Below are 15,775 nucleotides of genomic sequence, written 5' to 3'. Positions count from 1 at the left end.
TTTGATAAAGACCTTTTTCATAGATTTTACTTATTGGCAAAACTGTATTGATACACTATGCGGTGCTCTCACGGCTGCTATAAGAGCAAATGCCAGCACCATTGCAATAGTGTCATAATACGTCTGTAGCTCATGAAAGGGTCCAATGATTGTTGCTGTAGGCCCAGTCAAACAAACATTCCACTGACCTAGTCTTAAAACAGCGATAAGCACAATTTTCGGCAATCCAAATGGCGATAAACAGCGATCTACAAGCAGCACACTGGCAAACATGGCTGATTACCTTGGATTATCATGATGAGAAGGAGCAGAGGCTGAAGACCCACCACGCAAGACTGGCCTAGAGCATTAAGAAGGAGAACAAGGACAGAACGGGAAGGTGAAGACAAAAAGGGACAGGAAACAAAAATCACTCAACAGCTGCACGCTTTGGAGCAACCAATGCCCACAAAGGTGGATTCAAATTTGAAAGCACTGCGGGGTGTGGCAGTAGGGTAATTAGGACAGGGAACAGGGTAGACATTCACCTGCGGTTTTCATCCAGCACATCGAGGACCTGCTGATAAGCCCTGCGGGTGGAGGTCTGGATGAGCGACAGAATGCCACGGGCAGAGAAAGGGTCTGCTCCATCTGCGGGGAGCGAGGGAGCAAGGTTCAGGCGGCCTGTGGGGGCAGTTGGAGTCGGGCTGACCAGAGGAGAGCAGCAAAAAGAAACACAGAAGTCAGACCGTGTGCGTGTGTGGCAGAGAAAGGTGGATACATATGACTGCTGATACGGATATCTGAGAAAGAACAGCAATGTAAGATGCACAGCAGGAGAGGTGGAGGCCTACATACCAGAGAGAAAAGGAAGCATCAAGTATAGGTGAAAGGAGAAAAAAAAAAAAAAAAAAAAAAAAAAAAAAGAAGGGGGAAATGGGAAGAATGAGCAGGTACACAGTGGAAATATACAACAGAATTAGCAAAGGAGAAATAAAAAGAAACAAAAAAAAAAAAAAAAGGATAGAAGCTGGATACACATGCATGTTCAGGGAGTCACAAAAGGCACTGACAAAACACGAGGGCTGAGAGTGAATGGCCAATCCTCAGGCAGCAGTAGTCTACTAGTTTAAAGGGAAGCTCCACCTACACAACCAATTTTTTATTGCTCCAATGATTTTAAAATTAATAAACAAAAAAAATTGCTAATAGTCTTTATTAAAAATCTATTACAAACTGTGAAGTGTGTGCCTCCAATAGCAACAGACTACAAACCTGGTGTAGTCTGATCTAGTAGTCATGCTCCTTTCAAAATTACATATGGTAAATTAGAAATAAGCAAAGAACAGATTGATGTAGTCTGTTTCTATGGCGGTCTGCATAGGAGCTGTAGAGCTGAAGCAGTGGGATACTATTAAAGGGGTTATCCAACATCTAACAATTATATACAGCGGCCGGGGCGCGCTCCAGCAGACAGACACCGAACCCACGGAACATCCTGTAAGAAAACCTGCAATAGGAGTGAAGAGGAAACCACTGAATAAAAGTCAATAACAAGGTAACCTTGATTTAAATATTGACACGGAGTGGTTATCCCGTTCTAGCAGAATTAGCAGGATAGGAAGGGGGGGAAGGTAGTGCGCAGTATCTTGTATATAATGGTTTCATTTTAGCTCCCCTGAAGCAGCAGATATTGCGGTACTGCAGCACACAAGAAGGATCAGCGCCAGAGGACTCGAGAAACTGAACCGTTATCCAACATCTCCAACAGCCCCCCATGTGCCGGGCTCATCACAAGTAATATACTTACCCCGCTTCCTGCGCCGCTCCTATTCCCCGCACCGCTGCTGCTTCTCCTTGTACAGGGATGAAAACATCCTGTGTCAGGAACGGGGCAGCCAATGGCAGGCGGGGATGAGCCTCCCTGGCGCCACCCGCGATGCTAGGGAGGCTTGTCCCTGTATGCCATTGGCTGCTCGCTCTCCCTCCTCCCCCCCCCCCCCACACACAGGATGTTTTCACCCATGTACAGGAAGAAGCAGCAGCGGGGAACAGGAGCGGCGTGGGAAGCGGGGTAAATATATTACCTTTGAGGGGCCCGACACATGGGGGGGCAGAGGTCGCACTACATTTTTTCCGGAAGAGTAAAAATACTACACCATGTTTGAGGAGTATTTTTACCAGATGAGGAGTATGAAATTTGCAGTAATTCAAATACATAATATATTAGCCAACACTTGTTCACATCTGTGTTGGAACCTCTGTTGCAGATTCTGTCAAAAAGACCAGAGAAAAGCAAGAATTAGTCTTACCGGTAATTGTATTTCCAGGAGTCCAACATGACAGCACCACATGGAGGATGTCTCCCCGCGCCCACTATTGGGACAGGAAACAGAGGAGGTTAAAAGTCTCCCCCCCCCCACTCCAGTGTTTTCTAAATGATCACCCAATAATTGATATCTTACAGAAAAACCCCTTAAACTAAATAATAGTAAATAATAATCTTAAGGGAAAATAGGGAGGAACTCCGGGTGCTGTCATGTCGGACTCCCGGAAATACAAATACAATAAGACTAATTCCTTTTTTCCAGGACGTCCTATATGACAGCACAACATGGAGTAATACCAGATTAATATACAGACCTAGGGAGGGACCATGGCTTGGAGAACTTTCCGTCCAAACCTCTGGTCATGGTTTCCCGCAATATCTAATCTATAGTGTTTGCAAAAGGTATGATAATTTGACCATATAGCTGCCTTGCAAATCTGGTCAATAGAAGCTTCTGCGTATTCTGCCCACGAAGCTGCAACTGCTCTGGTAGAATTGGCTCAGATATCTTGAGGACAGGATATTGCCTGCAACTGGTAGGAAAGTTTTCTTGCCCTTGTTTCGGCCGGCAAATTGTATTAACAGATTAGCATCCTGCCTAAATCCACTGGTAGCTTCTCAATAGATAAGAAGAGAAGAGAACGCCTGACATCTAGCAAGTGGAAGCTTTTTTTCCCTGTCATTTTTGGGATCCGCACAAAAAGGTAGGCAATATAATTCTGATTTAGGCTACTTTCACACTAGCGTTCGATCGGATCCGTTCTGAACGGATCCGATCATAATAATGCAGACGGAGGCTCCGTTCAGAACGGATCCGTCTGCATTATTTTAGCATATAACAGCTAAGTGTGAAAATAGCCTCGTACGGATCCGTCCAGACTTTCAATGTAAAGTCAATGGGGGACGGATCCGCTTGAAGATTGAGCCATATTGTGGCATCTTCAAACGGATCCGTCCCCATTCACTTACATTGTAAGTCTGGACGGATCCGCACGCCTCCGCACGGCCAGGCGGACACCCGAACGCTGCAAGCAGCGTTCAGCTGTCCGCCTGTCCGTGCGGAGCGGAGGCTGAACGCCGCCAGACTGATGCAGTCTGAGCGGATCCGCTCCATTCAGACTGCATCAGGGCTGGACGGCTGCGTTCGGGTCCGCTCGTGAGCCCCTTCAAACGGAGCTCACGAGCGGACCGACGAACGCTAGTGTGAAAGTAGCCTTAGATGGAACGTAGAAACTACCTTTGGTAAGAAGGTTGGATCTAGTCTAAGGATGACCCTATCATTTAAAATTTTAAAAGGTAAGGTTCTCGGGTGGTTAAAGCTTGAATTTCACCTAACCTACAGGTCGATGTAGTAGCCATTAGAAAGACCGTTTTTTGGTATACATGTTTCAAAGAGCTATCTTGCATAGGTTCAAAGGGTTCCTTTATTAAACCATTAAGAACTATTGTCAGGTCCCAAGGTGGGACTGAGGATTTCAGGGTTAGCCTAATCCGTGTGGTTGCTTTTTATAAAACCTGCTTTTCCATCTATTTTTTGCCAAGGAATACATTTAGAAACCAGCTCAAGGCTGCTATCTGGACTTTTAGGGTGCTTGGTCTAAGACCCCTATCAAAGCCATCTTGTAGAAAGTTCAGGATTTCCACCAGACCTGGAAGCAGCAGATTTCAATTTCTCAAAGCTATCCATGAGCAGAATTTCTTCCAAATTGTATTATAGATGGCAGCAGTTACTTGTTTATGGTCTTTTTGAACGGTTGATATTACATTGTCCAAAAACCTGTGTAATTGTAATAAGTCCCTTTCAGAAGCCACGCTGTTAGCTTTAGCCTGCTTATTTTCAGGTTCGAAACTGGACCCCGAGACAGCAGATCTGGTATCAGGGGAAGCGTAATCTGATCTTCCAAAGCCAGCGAGGTTAGGACAGGAAACCACGCTTGTTTCGGGCAGAACGGGGCTATAAAAAAATAAATTAAAAAAATGTGATGACCCCCATCCTGATCTTTCTGAGAAAAGCATAAGCCAGCTTCATATCCCATCTCTGGGACAAGGCATCTACCGCAGTCGGATGGCCTGCTGGGTCTCGGGAGAAGAAGGAATTTGTTTAAGTATTTTTCCGTGTGGTAAAAAGGTCTATTTCGGGATATCCCCACTTCGCAGTAAAATCCAGGAAAACCTGTTTGTTTAGGGACCACTCACTTGGGTCTAGGTAATGCCTGCTGAGGAAATCTGCTGATTGATTTTTTGACCCGTTCAGGTGAACCGCTGAAATAAATAGGATTTTCCCCTCTGCCCAAGAAAAAAAATCACGTTAGAGAGACTCTGAAGTAGAGGGTATCTTGTCCCCCCTGGTGTTTGAGAAACGCCACAGTCGTCATGTTGTCTGACAAAATTTTTATGTGCTGACCCAGTTCTCGGTAATTTGAGGATCTCCCCTTTATCTCGTGATCCCAAGTTCCTTGGAAGCAATGATTTCAAATCTTTTCCCCCCAATCCCTGCTGACTGGCATCTGTTACAACGATATAGGGCAGTGATAGCGAACCTTTTAGAGACCCAGTGCCCAGACTGTAACCCAAAACCCACTTATTTATCGTGAAGTGCCAACACGGCAATTTAACCTGAATACTACAGTCCAGTATAGTATATCTGCCATGTACTTTATCATTTAGCTATAATATCCTGCCTACATTCAGTGCGCTGCCTATGATGTTCATAGCGCACCCTGTGCTGATGAATGGCAGGAAAAGGTATATTGGTACACCGTAGACTTTTTCAAGGGTGCAGGTGCCCACAGAGAGGGCTCTAAGTGCCACCTCAGGCACCCGTGCCATAGGTTCGCCATCACTGATATAGGGGCTTGGGTTCTAGGGAAATCCTTTTGACAGGTTGTCCATATTCTTCCACCATTCCAAAGATTCCCGAGCGTTGTCTTTTATGAGAATTTTTTGATTTAAGGACTGATGGTTCCCATCCCAAACAGAGAGGATCATCTACTGAAGCAATCTTGTGTGACACTAGATCCATAGCACTGTCATGATACAAGCTGTCATCAGGCCTAGGATGCTCATTGCCTCTCTGATTGTACAACCCGATTTCTTTTGAAAAATCCCTATTCCCTACAGATTTTCCGGTCTTTTCTCCAGAAGGAAGGATTTTTGTAATGTCGAGTCCAGTACAGTTCCTAAGAAACTTTATCTGGTATTGGGTGTCAGGTCTGATTTTCCCCAATTTAGGATCCAACCTAGGTCTTGTAGGAGACAGATCACAGTCTGAGCATGATAGTCTGCGATTAGAAGAAAGTCATCCAGATATGGTACGATTTTTATTCCTGTCATCCTGAGAAAAGCCACGACCTCTATTAATTTTGTGAATACCCGAGGGGCCGATGATATTCCGAATGGAAGACATTGGAATGGATAATGACTCACCCCCTCCTTCTTCCCTTACTGCAAATATTAAGTATTTCCGGTAATCTGGGTGAATTGGCACATGGTAATTGCATCCTTCAGATCTAGGGTGCAAATTACCGCCCCTGGAGGAATTAGAGGTATGGTAGATCTGATAGACTCTTGAAGCGTCAATATTTTATTGATCTGTTCAGAGGTTTTAAATTTATTAGGCCCCTTTCACACGAGAGTGACAGATTAGGTCCGGATGCGTTCAGGGAAACTCGCACTATTTTGCAAGCAAGTTCAGTCAGTTTTGTCTGCGATTGCGTTCAGTTTTTTCCGCATGGGTGCAATGCGTTTTGATGCGTTTTTCAAGCGCGTGATAAAAAACTGAAGGTTTACAAACAACATCTCTTAGCAACCATCAGTGAAAAACGCATCGCACCCGCACTTGCTTGCGGATGCAATGCGTTTTTCACTGACGCCCCATTCACTTCTATGGGGCCAGGGCTGCGTGAAAAACGCAGAATATAGAACATGCTGCAATTTTTACACAACACAGAACTGATGCGTGAAAAACAACGCTCATGTACACAGCCCCATTGAAATGAATGGGTCAGGATTCAGTGCGGGTGCTATGCGTTCACGTCACGCATTGCACCCGCGCAGAAAACTCGCTCGTGTGAAAGGGGCCTTATGGTCCTGAACGAACCATCCAGTTTTCTTACAAGAAACAGTCTTGAATAATACCCTTTGCCCTCCTGATGTTTTGGGACCTGAATCACCGCACCTAGATTTTTTTAGTTTTGTAATGTCTTCTATCAGATTTCTTTGAGTTATTTTTTCCCGTACAAAGTCAGCACATATTTTTATTCAGGACCCTGACAAAAATTCTATTTCGTAGCCTTCCTGTATGATTTGAAGCGCCCACGGGTTTAGAGTTATCTGGTGCCATACTGGGAGAAAGAATTTTAGTCTTCCTCCCACCGGCGTCATTGTTTGTTTTGGAGGTGTTGGGGTTAAGTAAAAACTTTTTATATTAGTTTGATTCTCCATTCATAGGTTTGTAGAAGTTAGGATTAAAGGGTTTCTACCATCTCATTTGGACCTAATTAGCTGTCAGACACTAGCAATCTGCTAGTGTCTGCTCTACCTAACCATGCTATTATTCTAAGGCCCCTTTGACACGGGCGAGTATTCCGCGTGGATGCGATGCGCGAGTTGAATCCCGACCCATTCATTTCTATTGGGCTGTTCACATGAGCGGTGATTTTCACGCATCACTTATGCGTTGAGTGAAAATCGCAGCATGCTCTATTTTGTGCGTTTTTCACGTAACGCAGGCCCCATAGAAATTAATGGCGTTGCGTGAAAATCGCAAGCATCCGCAAGCAAGTGCGGATGCGGTGCTATTTTCACGCACGGTTGCTAGGAGACGATCGGGATGGGGACCTGATCATTATTATTTTCCCTTATAACATGGTTATAAGGGAAAATAAAAGCATTCTGAATATACAATGCATAGTAAAATAGCGCTGGAGGGGTTAAAAAAAAAAAATTAAAAAAAAAAAATGTAACTCACCTTAGTCCACTTGATCGCGATGCCCGGCATCTCGTCTGTCTCCTTTGCTGAACAGGACCTGTGGTGACGTCACTCCGGTCATCACATGATCTTTTACCATGGTGATGGATCATTTGATGACCGGAGTGACCGGGATCCCAGCTGGACCGAAGGATGACGCAAGGGAATAGGAGGGCGGGCAGAGGCTGGGACGGGGAAACAATAAAAAAAATAAAAATGGCAGAGCAGCCTGTGCTCCAACACAGTGAACGCCGCCTCTGGGCACTTGCAAGTTCGTTTTTCCAGCTTCTGCAAGTGTAAAGAAAAAGACAAAAGGTACCATTACATTCATGTATAGGTGTGCTATAGGACAATGTAAGCACTGTATATGGCCATATGGAGGTGGCAGACTCCCTTTAAGCCTGCAAACACATGGATCTTTTTTGTTGTTCATCTTCTATGTCCATAGTTTCCCCGAATGGCAGTGAGAAGAGAGTCCATATCATCTGATGAGAAGCAGTATTTCCGCTGCTCATCATAGGATGTGGAGGGTAAAGAATCCAATTCTTCTCCATCCCCATCGTCCGACTGAGTATATTGTACCTCCATATCCTCTGAGTTGGAATCCAAGACCTCTCTAGGTCTCTTAGCTCTCGGGGTATGACCAATAATTGGACGGGGTACAAGGAATGTCACAGATGCTTTTACATCTTCCCTTAAAATTGCTCTAAGGTCCGTTATGAGAGAAGGCTGTTATTCTTTCATTATTTTATTGATGCAATCCACGCATAATTTTTTTGCGTATGTATCTTGAAGCCTTTTGTTGCAGGTAGCACATCTTTTAGGTTCAACCTTATGGGTAGTCTCTTTGTCCCCTTAGGAAACATGACTAGCAATATTTTTTAGAATTTTTATTTTTTAAACCCAAGTCTGGTTTTCCTACTCACATGACCCTGGACAGGAGGCTCTGGGTATTGCTCTCTCCTAATAGAGCTGGAGGAATCCATAATGTATGCACCTTGTTGCTAACCCCCTTCAGGTTTAAATGCCCTCGGCACTTACCACTCCTGTTGCCGCGATGCTCCTCCTCTCCCTTTCCAGGACTCCTCCTAAGAGAGTCAACCGGATGAGACGCGAGGCCTCAAGCGTCCCACGTCATAAGAAACGCTGTAGGGCGCCGCTATCTTGTTTCCGGTCGTCTGTGTGGAATGCACATGCGCTCCACCACTGGAGGAATCCACTATGGGCGCCTTCCTCTTACTTCAGCGGAAGTGACGTCAGCTGCGCTCCTGACACGTGCAGCCTCCAGCGACCGCGACGAGATGAAGAGGAGCAAGCCTGGAGCCCAGAGCCCCACCGGGGTTGCGGCTACCAACCCCCCCCACCCGCGGCCGTATATTCAGACCTGAAATTCAGCCACTTGGCCGACAGGTACCGGAAGGGCTGGGGGAAGTTTAGGAGGTTTTAGCCGGGCATCTAGAGGAGGAAGGAGAGGAACATGCCCTCTGCCCTGGTCCAAAAATTCCGGAGACCTCATCTCTGCCCCGTCCATTATTGGTAGGGGTGCACCGAAATTCCGGCGGCCGAAAATATTGGCCGAAAATGCACCTAATCCATTTCGGCCGATATTGATACATATCAGAAAATAGCAGGGAGGGACTGGGAGCCGGTGCGTTCACTGTGCTCCGGCCCCCAGCTCCAGTAGTTATAAAATGTGTACAATTAATAAGGATTCTATTCATGAGGCCCCCTCTGCAGTAGAACATTCAATATAGCCACATCCTACTCACAGGGCTGTTATCTTAATGCTGGCCGGCCAGGCAGAGGAGCAGCAGCGTCACGACTGACGTCATGTGCCCGGCCTACTTTCTGAATGAAGGAGGCGGCGCAGGCATGTGGCGTCAGTCGTGACGCTGCCGCTCGTCTGCCCGGCCGGACAGCATTAAGATAACAGCCCTGTGAGTAGGATGTGGCTATATTGAATTTTATAATGCAGAGGGGGCCTCATGAATAGAATCCTTATTAATTGTACACATTTTATAACTACTGGAGCTGGGGGCCGGAGCACAGTGAACGCACCGGCCCCCAGCTCCTCCTCCCAGTCCCTCCCCGCTATTTTCTATTAATTGTACACATTTTATAACTAGTCTGTACTGGAGCGGCAATGGGGGGGGGGGGGTCTGTGGATGGCACTGTTATGGGGGGGGGGGGGGGTCCTGTGGATGGCACTGTTATGGGGTGGGGGGGGGTCTGTGGATGGCACTGTTATGGGGTGGGTGGGTAATATGATTTATTAAATTCATGAACAAGAATTATTAATAAAATCATAAAAAAAAAAAAAAGTATTTTAAAAGTATTTGGGCAAAAAGGCAGTTTCGGTTTCGGTCAAGGGGTATCCTGAATTTTCGGTTTCGGTTTCGGACCAGAATTTTCATTTCGGTGCATAATTTATTGGGACAGGAAAAAACACTGGTGTGTGTGTGTGGGGGGGGGAACTTTTAACCTCTCTGTTTTCTGTCCCAATAGTGGGCAGGGAGACATCCTCCATGTGGTGCTGTCGTGGAGGACGTCCTGGAAAAAGCCTTATATGCAGCACTTTGTCTGGTAAAAAGACAGAGCCAAAATGGAAACTGAACAGACTCCATCATAGTCAGGGGGGGGGTCTATTCAGCTCCTTCCCCGTCAGCTAGGCTGGGTTTACATCAAGTTTTGTCATACATTTAATGTATACACAAAAATGTATATATGTTATCAGACAATGCCATAATGTGGCATCTGTCACCATAAAATTCCATTGTAAAAAAATTAAAAATAAATTATATATATGGACTTTACAAGATTGAAAAACACGGTACACTACACTTTCCCATCCTGCAAAAAAATAATAATAGATTACATTTTTATTTTTACAATGACGGATGCCACAGTATGGCATTTGTCTGAGGCGTCTGTTAACATGCATCACACACTGCACTACATACATCACAGGCTGCTGCTGTCACCTTGTTCTGTGCCTCCATCTTGATGTCCGGACATAGTCATAGTCTTCTTGATGTCTGGGACATATCTGCTGTGGTCCTTGAGCAGCACGCCCGGCTCTCGTTAGTACAGCCATCCTTGGGAGCCGGACCCTCCTCCTTTTATCTCCCGCCAGCTTCCCCTGCTGCAGAGGTCTGTATTGCTCCGACGCCCGCCCAAACTAACCAATAGCAAAGCTCCGTGCTGTGAGGAGCTTTGCTATTGGTTATTGCAGGCACAGGCAGCATTACTGCACTGCCTGTGCTGTTCACAGTGCTGAATGTAGGGGAAAAGTCTAAGGCAGTGATGGCTAACCTTGGCACTCCAGCTGTAGTAAAACTACAACTCCCAAGATGCCCCCCTTGCTTGGCTGCTCTCAGAACTCTGTAGAAAAAAAAATAGAGCCTGCTGGGAGTCGTAGTTTCACCACAGCTGGAGTGCCAAGGTTAGCCATCACTGGTCTAAGGCATATTGGTACACTTTAGACTTTTTCCAGGGAGTAAAATGGCCTGAACAGCAGGCGTTATTGTGACCTCCGATGGGGGGGGGGGGGGGGCTGTTAGAGACGTTGGGTAACCCCTTTAAATTATTTTGCATCGGTTTTCTTTTTTTCTATTTTAGATATACTGAAATAAAAAATAAAGGGTTGCAAAGGTGGCCCTTCTCTTTATCTATGTTTAGTATCCTACAAGAAACCATTACCTAAAGGAATTGTCGGAGATCGGCACAAATTTGCCAGGGAGGGGAGGGGGGTATGCCATAAACTAATAAAAGACCACATGATAAATCCCTTGCTGTTCCAGGAGTCAATCACCAGCTCCAGTGGTGTACAGCACAAGACTGCTGACGCCAGTAATTGGCTGCAGTGGTCATGCAGGCAGACCGACATATCACTGCTGCACCATAGACTGATGGGACCACTGAAGCGGGAGTGGTGGAACGACAGGGAATTTATTAGGAGAATAATGGCTATTTCATTTTTTATGGCATTTTCCCATCATTGGCCAAATTTAGCTGATCTTGGAAACCCCTTTAATCAAGGATTGGGTAACAGATATAACAGTACAAACCACACAGTAGTATAGATACAGGTTACAGTGAATCATCATTTACCAGAACAAACAAACAGTTCATTTAGTGTGCTTTTTCTTCTCTTTTTTAAGCATCTTTAGCTTATTTTTTTATTTCTATATTAACCGGCCTTTAAAAGGGCCACACAAGTCAAATACATCTGTACAAAATGGTGTGAATACTCACCGTCCAGAATCATAATCATGTATATTCTTTATTTAAACACTGGGGGACAGCGGTGTGGTAGCGATACTTTATTGGCTTACATACTGTCCTTGTGCAGAGTCCATGATTTTGGACTATTTTTTTTAGGACTTATGCACATTAGGGCCCCCTTTTTGGGAGTAGGCAGATTTTCTAAGATCACTTTGATGTATGCCTGGTGTTCTTAATGTGAATGCATTCCTTGCCCAAACTTTACAGGTTCGGTGGTGTAGGAATTCCGTTATGGATTCCGTCAAAAACAGAATTCTATGACTGAATGAAAAACGAAAGCCTTTAAGAGGCATTTCATTTTGATTGGTCATAATAGAAGTCTATGGCCAAGCATAATGGAGCCGTCTGGTTTCTGTTATGCAGGACGAAAAACAAAGTCCTGCATAACAGAAGCCAGGCGGATCCGCTATGCTTGGCCATAGACTTCTATTATGATGGGTCAAAATGGAATGCCTCTTAAAGGCTTCCATTTTGCATTCCGTTATAATTGAATCCATAACGAATCCATAATAGGATTCCTCCACTGACTGAATGCCGAACCTGTAAAGTTCGTGTTCGTTCATCCCTACTTGCTAGCCTTTTCCAGTGGTCCCCCATTTGTTTGTGTCACCAATTTTGTGTGGACTCTTAACCTTGTTTTTTAATGTATTGTTTAAAAGGGAATCTGTCACTAGCATATTAGCAAAAAATTTTTTAATTAATCCATGTGTAATAAAGTACCTTATTTCCATATGTCTTGTTCTTTTTATTCTGTGTCTTGCCATTTCTTAAAAAAAACGCTTTTTATGATATTAAAATGAAGCTGTAAGGAGCCCAGAGGGGCGTTATTCTTTGTCCACGGTGCCCAGGAACGCCCCTCTGAAGTGCCGTGCCCGCCTAAATTTGAAAACTAAGAACTCCTCCAAGATCGCCTAAATCGCCTCCCAGAGGCGAGGCCAAGTGCTCCCCCCCCAGCTCCGCGCTCTGCGGCAAACACCCCCGATCCTCCTCTCGCCCGCATCCGAAATCCCGCACAGGCGCAGTGCCGGCGATTGCCTGCGCCTGCGCCTGCGCGATGACAAGACGACTGAGGGCAACAGCCCAGTGACGCTGTTGAGCACTTAGCCTCGCCTCTGGGAGGCGATTTAGGCGATCTTGGAGGAGTTCTTAGTTTTTAATTTAGGCGGGCACGGCACTTCAGAGGGGCGTTCCTGGGCACCGTGGACAAAGAATAACGCCCCTCTGGGCTCCTTACAGCTTCATTTGAATATCATAAAAAGCGTTTTTTTTTAAGAAATGACAAGACACAGAATAAAAAGAACAAGACATATGGAAATAAGGTACTTTATTACACATGTATTCATAAAAAATTTTTTTTGCTAATATGCTAGTGACAGATTCCCTTTAACTAGAGAATATACATTTTCATGGCGATTCTGGACTGTAAGTGATTATTGGGTATTCACACTATCTTTGTATGGGAGATATATCTTTAGCTTTTTAGTAATGGTCTTTTGACTACAACAACAGGCAAGACAAAAGAGCTATATCAGCCTGGACTGGAGTGTCCTGTGGTCCTGGAGAAGGCCGTACCCTAGACACATGCCTATAGATTTTACTGCACAAAGATGTCACATGCCTATGCCTCTTCTGTGACATTACTGTAGACTAATATGTGCAAATGTAAGTTAAGTTTTAATAAGGATTATGAGATTCCGAGAAGTCATCATGAGAAATGATGCTTTCCTGTGCACTACAATTCCACCTACTTAGTACTTGCTTTGCACCCCTCTGAGTTTGTCAGGTGCAATACTACAATATTAGAATATTCAATATCCCATTTCCCACCCAATTTCTGCCTATTGGAGCCACTTAACCGGCACGCAAGGCTCCTATAGATCAAATATCCACCGACAAACCACAAATGGCTTCTACTTATCAGATCGGAATCCTTCTGTATGCCTTTCTAATGCTGCATTTAGATGGAGTGATCGAGCACACAGTTGTCAGGAAGGGAGTGTTGCCAGCTCACTAGGGAAAGAGCTGCATTTACATGCATGAGCGATGGCTACTGCGCTCTCTCATCCTCATACAGATGCATTGCTTCCTGCCCAGAAACCATCATTTAGGGGACTGCATGAACAACTGTTTTGCTCGTGATGTGCGGCACCTTTTGACGGACTGACGTAGGAATGTTCGTCCCTGTTAATCTGCCCAACAATCAGTGTAAACCCTGTCTCACTGTAGCAAATGGAAGTTATTTTGTAGAGAAAAATAATACAAGGCACTTACTAATGTATTGGGATTGTCCGTATTGCCTCCTTTGCTGGTTTGATTCATATTTCCATCACATTATACACTGCTCATATCCAGGGGCTACGGCCACCACTGCAGCGCAGATACGAGTTTGCCGGGACGGGAGCTTCTGTGCATACGTGCCTATGAGCACTCCCACGATCCCAGCCACCAGAGAGGCTGCCGCCTTTGTGCAAGCAAGACCACCACTTCTGGACTGCAGGGTGGTCATAACTCCTGGAAAACCCCTATAGAAGTTATTCTAAACATGAAATTTACACCAGTGCATTGGGAAAGACTGTAAAATCAAGAGCTGGTGCTGTACTTACATGGAGTCATTTCTAACAAGTTGTCCATTGTGTCTTATAGTGTTCTCACTGACTGAGCGCTCTCTCTTCTGTCGTCCCATATGGCGCACCTAGGTAATTCATTCAGATGCATTAATAAGAAAGTAATAAAATAATGTTTATTTCTTAGTCTTTACCATGTCAGGCCACTTTCCAAACTCAGGAGCACAGCACTGCTAACCACTGACTTGTTGTGCTTCCCACCCAGCCAGCATATACAGAGAGAAAATGTGCATTTACAGAAAATTATAAATCCTACATATGGAAGAAAAATGATGATTACTTACCGGTAATTTGATTTTCCCTTTCGCCCATGACAGCACCACGAGAGAGAGGATCTGCCCCCACAGACAGGAAACCTGCAGAATAAAAGGGCAAACACTGTCCTCCCAATTCAGTGTGAGGAATTCCACCAACATAGCGTTAGATGATTAATCAAATTATTATTTTTTTTATGCAGCACCCGTGTGGATATAAAAGAATCAAGAGAACCCGATAGGGACGGAATATAAGGGTGCTGTCATGGGCTCTAGGAAAATCAAATTACTGGTAAGTAACCATCATTTTTCCCTTTCGCCCATGACAGCACCACAAGAGATTTACTAAAGGAAAAATCATGGAGGGAGAGTAGAAAGAAGCACCTTTTCCCCAAAGGATGACCCTGAAGGAGAGGAATTCAAATCAAGCAGATAGTGTTTGAAAAAAGTTGAAGGAGAATACCAGGTAGCCGCTCTGCAAATATCCTCTATGGGAACAGAGTATCTTTCCGCCCAGGAAGTAGCAACTGCCCTGGTAGAATGTGCATTAAGACCCACCGGAGGAGACAACCCGGAAGCAAGATAAGAAAGATATAGCAGAGAGACAATCCACTTAGCTATAGAACTTTTTGTGGCCGCCTTTCTTTATACTCTTCCAAGGAGTGAATAAGGGAGAGTGAAGAAGATCTGCGCCAGTCTCTAGTGAGAGATAGGAAATTAATCAAGGTCCTTCTTACGTCTAGGCAGTGAAGAGATTTTTCTTTTTCTGACCCAGGGTTACTGAACAGTGTAGGGAGAACAATCTCCCGAGACCTATGAAATTTGGAAACTACTTTTGGAAGAAAAGCCGGGTCTGGCCGAATCAAAACTTTTTCCTCTAAATAGTGGTATATGGAGGATTAATGGAGATGGTTTGAATCTCATTAATCCTGCGAGTAGATGTTAAGGCTATTAGAAGGCACAACTTCAAGGTGAGACATTTAATGGAGATGGTCTCTAAAGGCTCAAATGGAGGTTGAGTTAAAGCCTTTAACACCAGGTTTAAATCCCAAGGAGGAGGTCTAGTGGAAGTTGTTGGGGTGGATCTGGCTACTGCTGAAAAGAACCTGGACACCCATGGAATCCCTGCTATCTCCTGATTAAACAAAGCTGACAGAGCCGAAACATGCACCTTCAAAGTACTACTTGCTAGCCCTAAATCCAGTCCCTTCTGAAGGAACTCTTAAAATTAGATGAATGGAAGCAGAAGAGGGGATGTCATTAATCTGGATCTGAGCAAAGTCTAGGAATTTTTGCCAAACCCTAGCATAAATAATTGTCACTTTTTTCCTACTCT

The 15,775-nt window shown here is 44.8% G+C and overlaps 1 protein-coding gene across 8 annotated transcripts in view; it reads right to left on the bottom strand.

Moving 5' to 3' along the window:
* Positions 1-15,775, bottom strand: part of MFF (mitochondrial fission factor) — a 39,316-nt gene that overhangs the window by 10,175 nt on the left and 13,366 nt on the right. For 5 of the 8 annotated variants that reach the window (XM_044290603.1, XM_044290599.1, XM_044290601.1 and 2 more), the window contains 3 exons: positions 14,165-14,253; positions 528-686; positions 284-340 (listed from right to left, as the gene is read on the bottom strand). In XM_044290603.1, the coding sequence (XP_044146538.1) occupies positions 284-340; positions 528-686; positions 14,165-14,253 (305 nt within the window). The remainder of the gene's footprint in view (positions 1-283; positions 341-527; positions 687-14,164; positions 14,254-15,775) is intronic. The other 3 variants (XM_044290604.1, XM_044290605.1, XM_044290606.1) reach the window with 3 other exon arrangements.

The sequence above is a fragment of the Bufo gargarizans genome, chromosome 4 (assembly GCF_014858855.1).
Source record: "Bufo gargarizans isolate SCDJY-AF-19 chromosome 4, ASM1485885v1, whole genome shotgun sequence".
Taxonomy (NCBI): domain Eukaryota; kingdom Metazoa; phylum Chordata; class Amphibia; order Anura; family Bufonidae; genus Bufo; species Bufo gargarizans.
The sequence above is the reverse complement of the archived record's forward strand: the minus strand, read 5'-3'. Positions and strand labels throughout refer to the sequence as shown.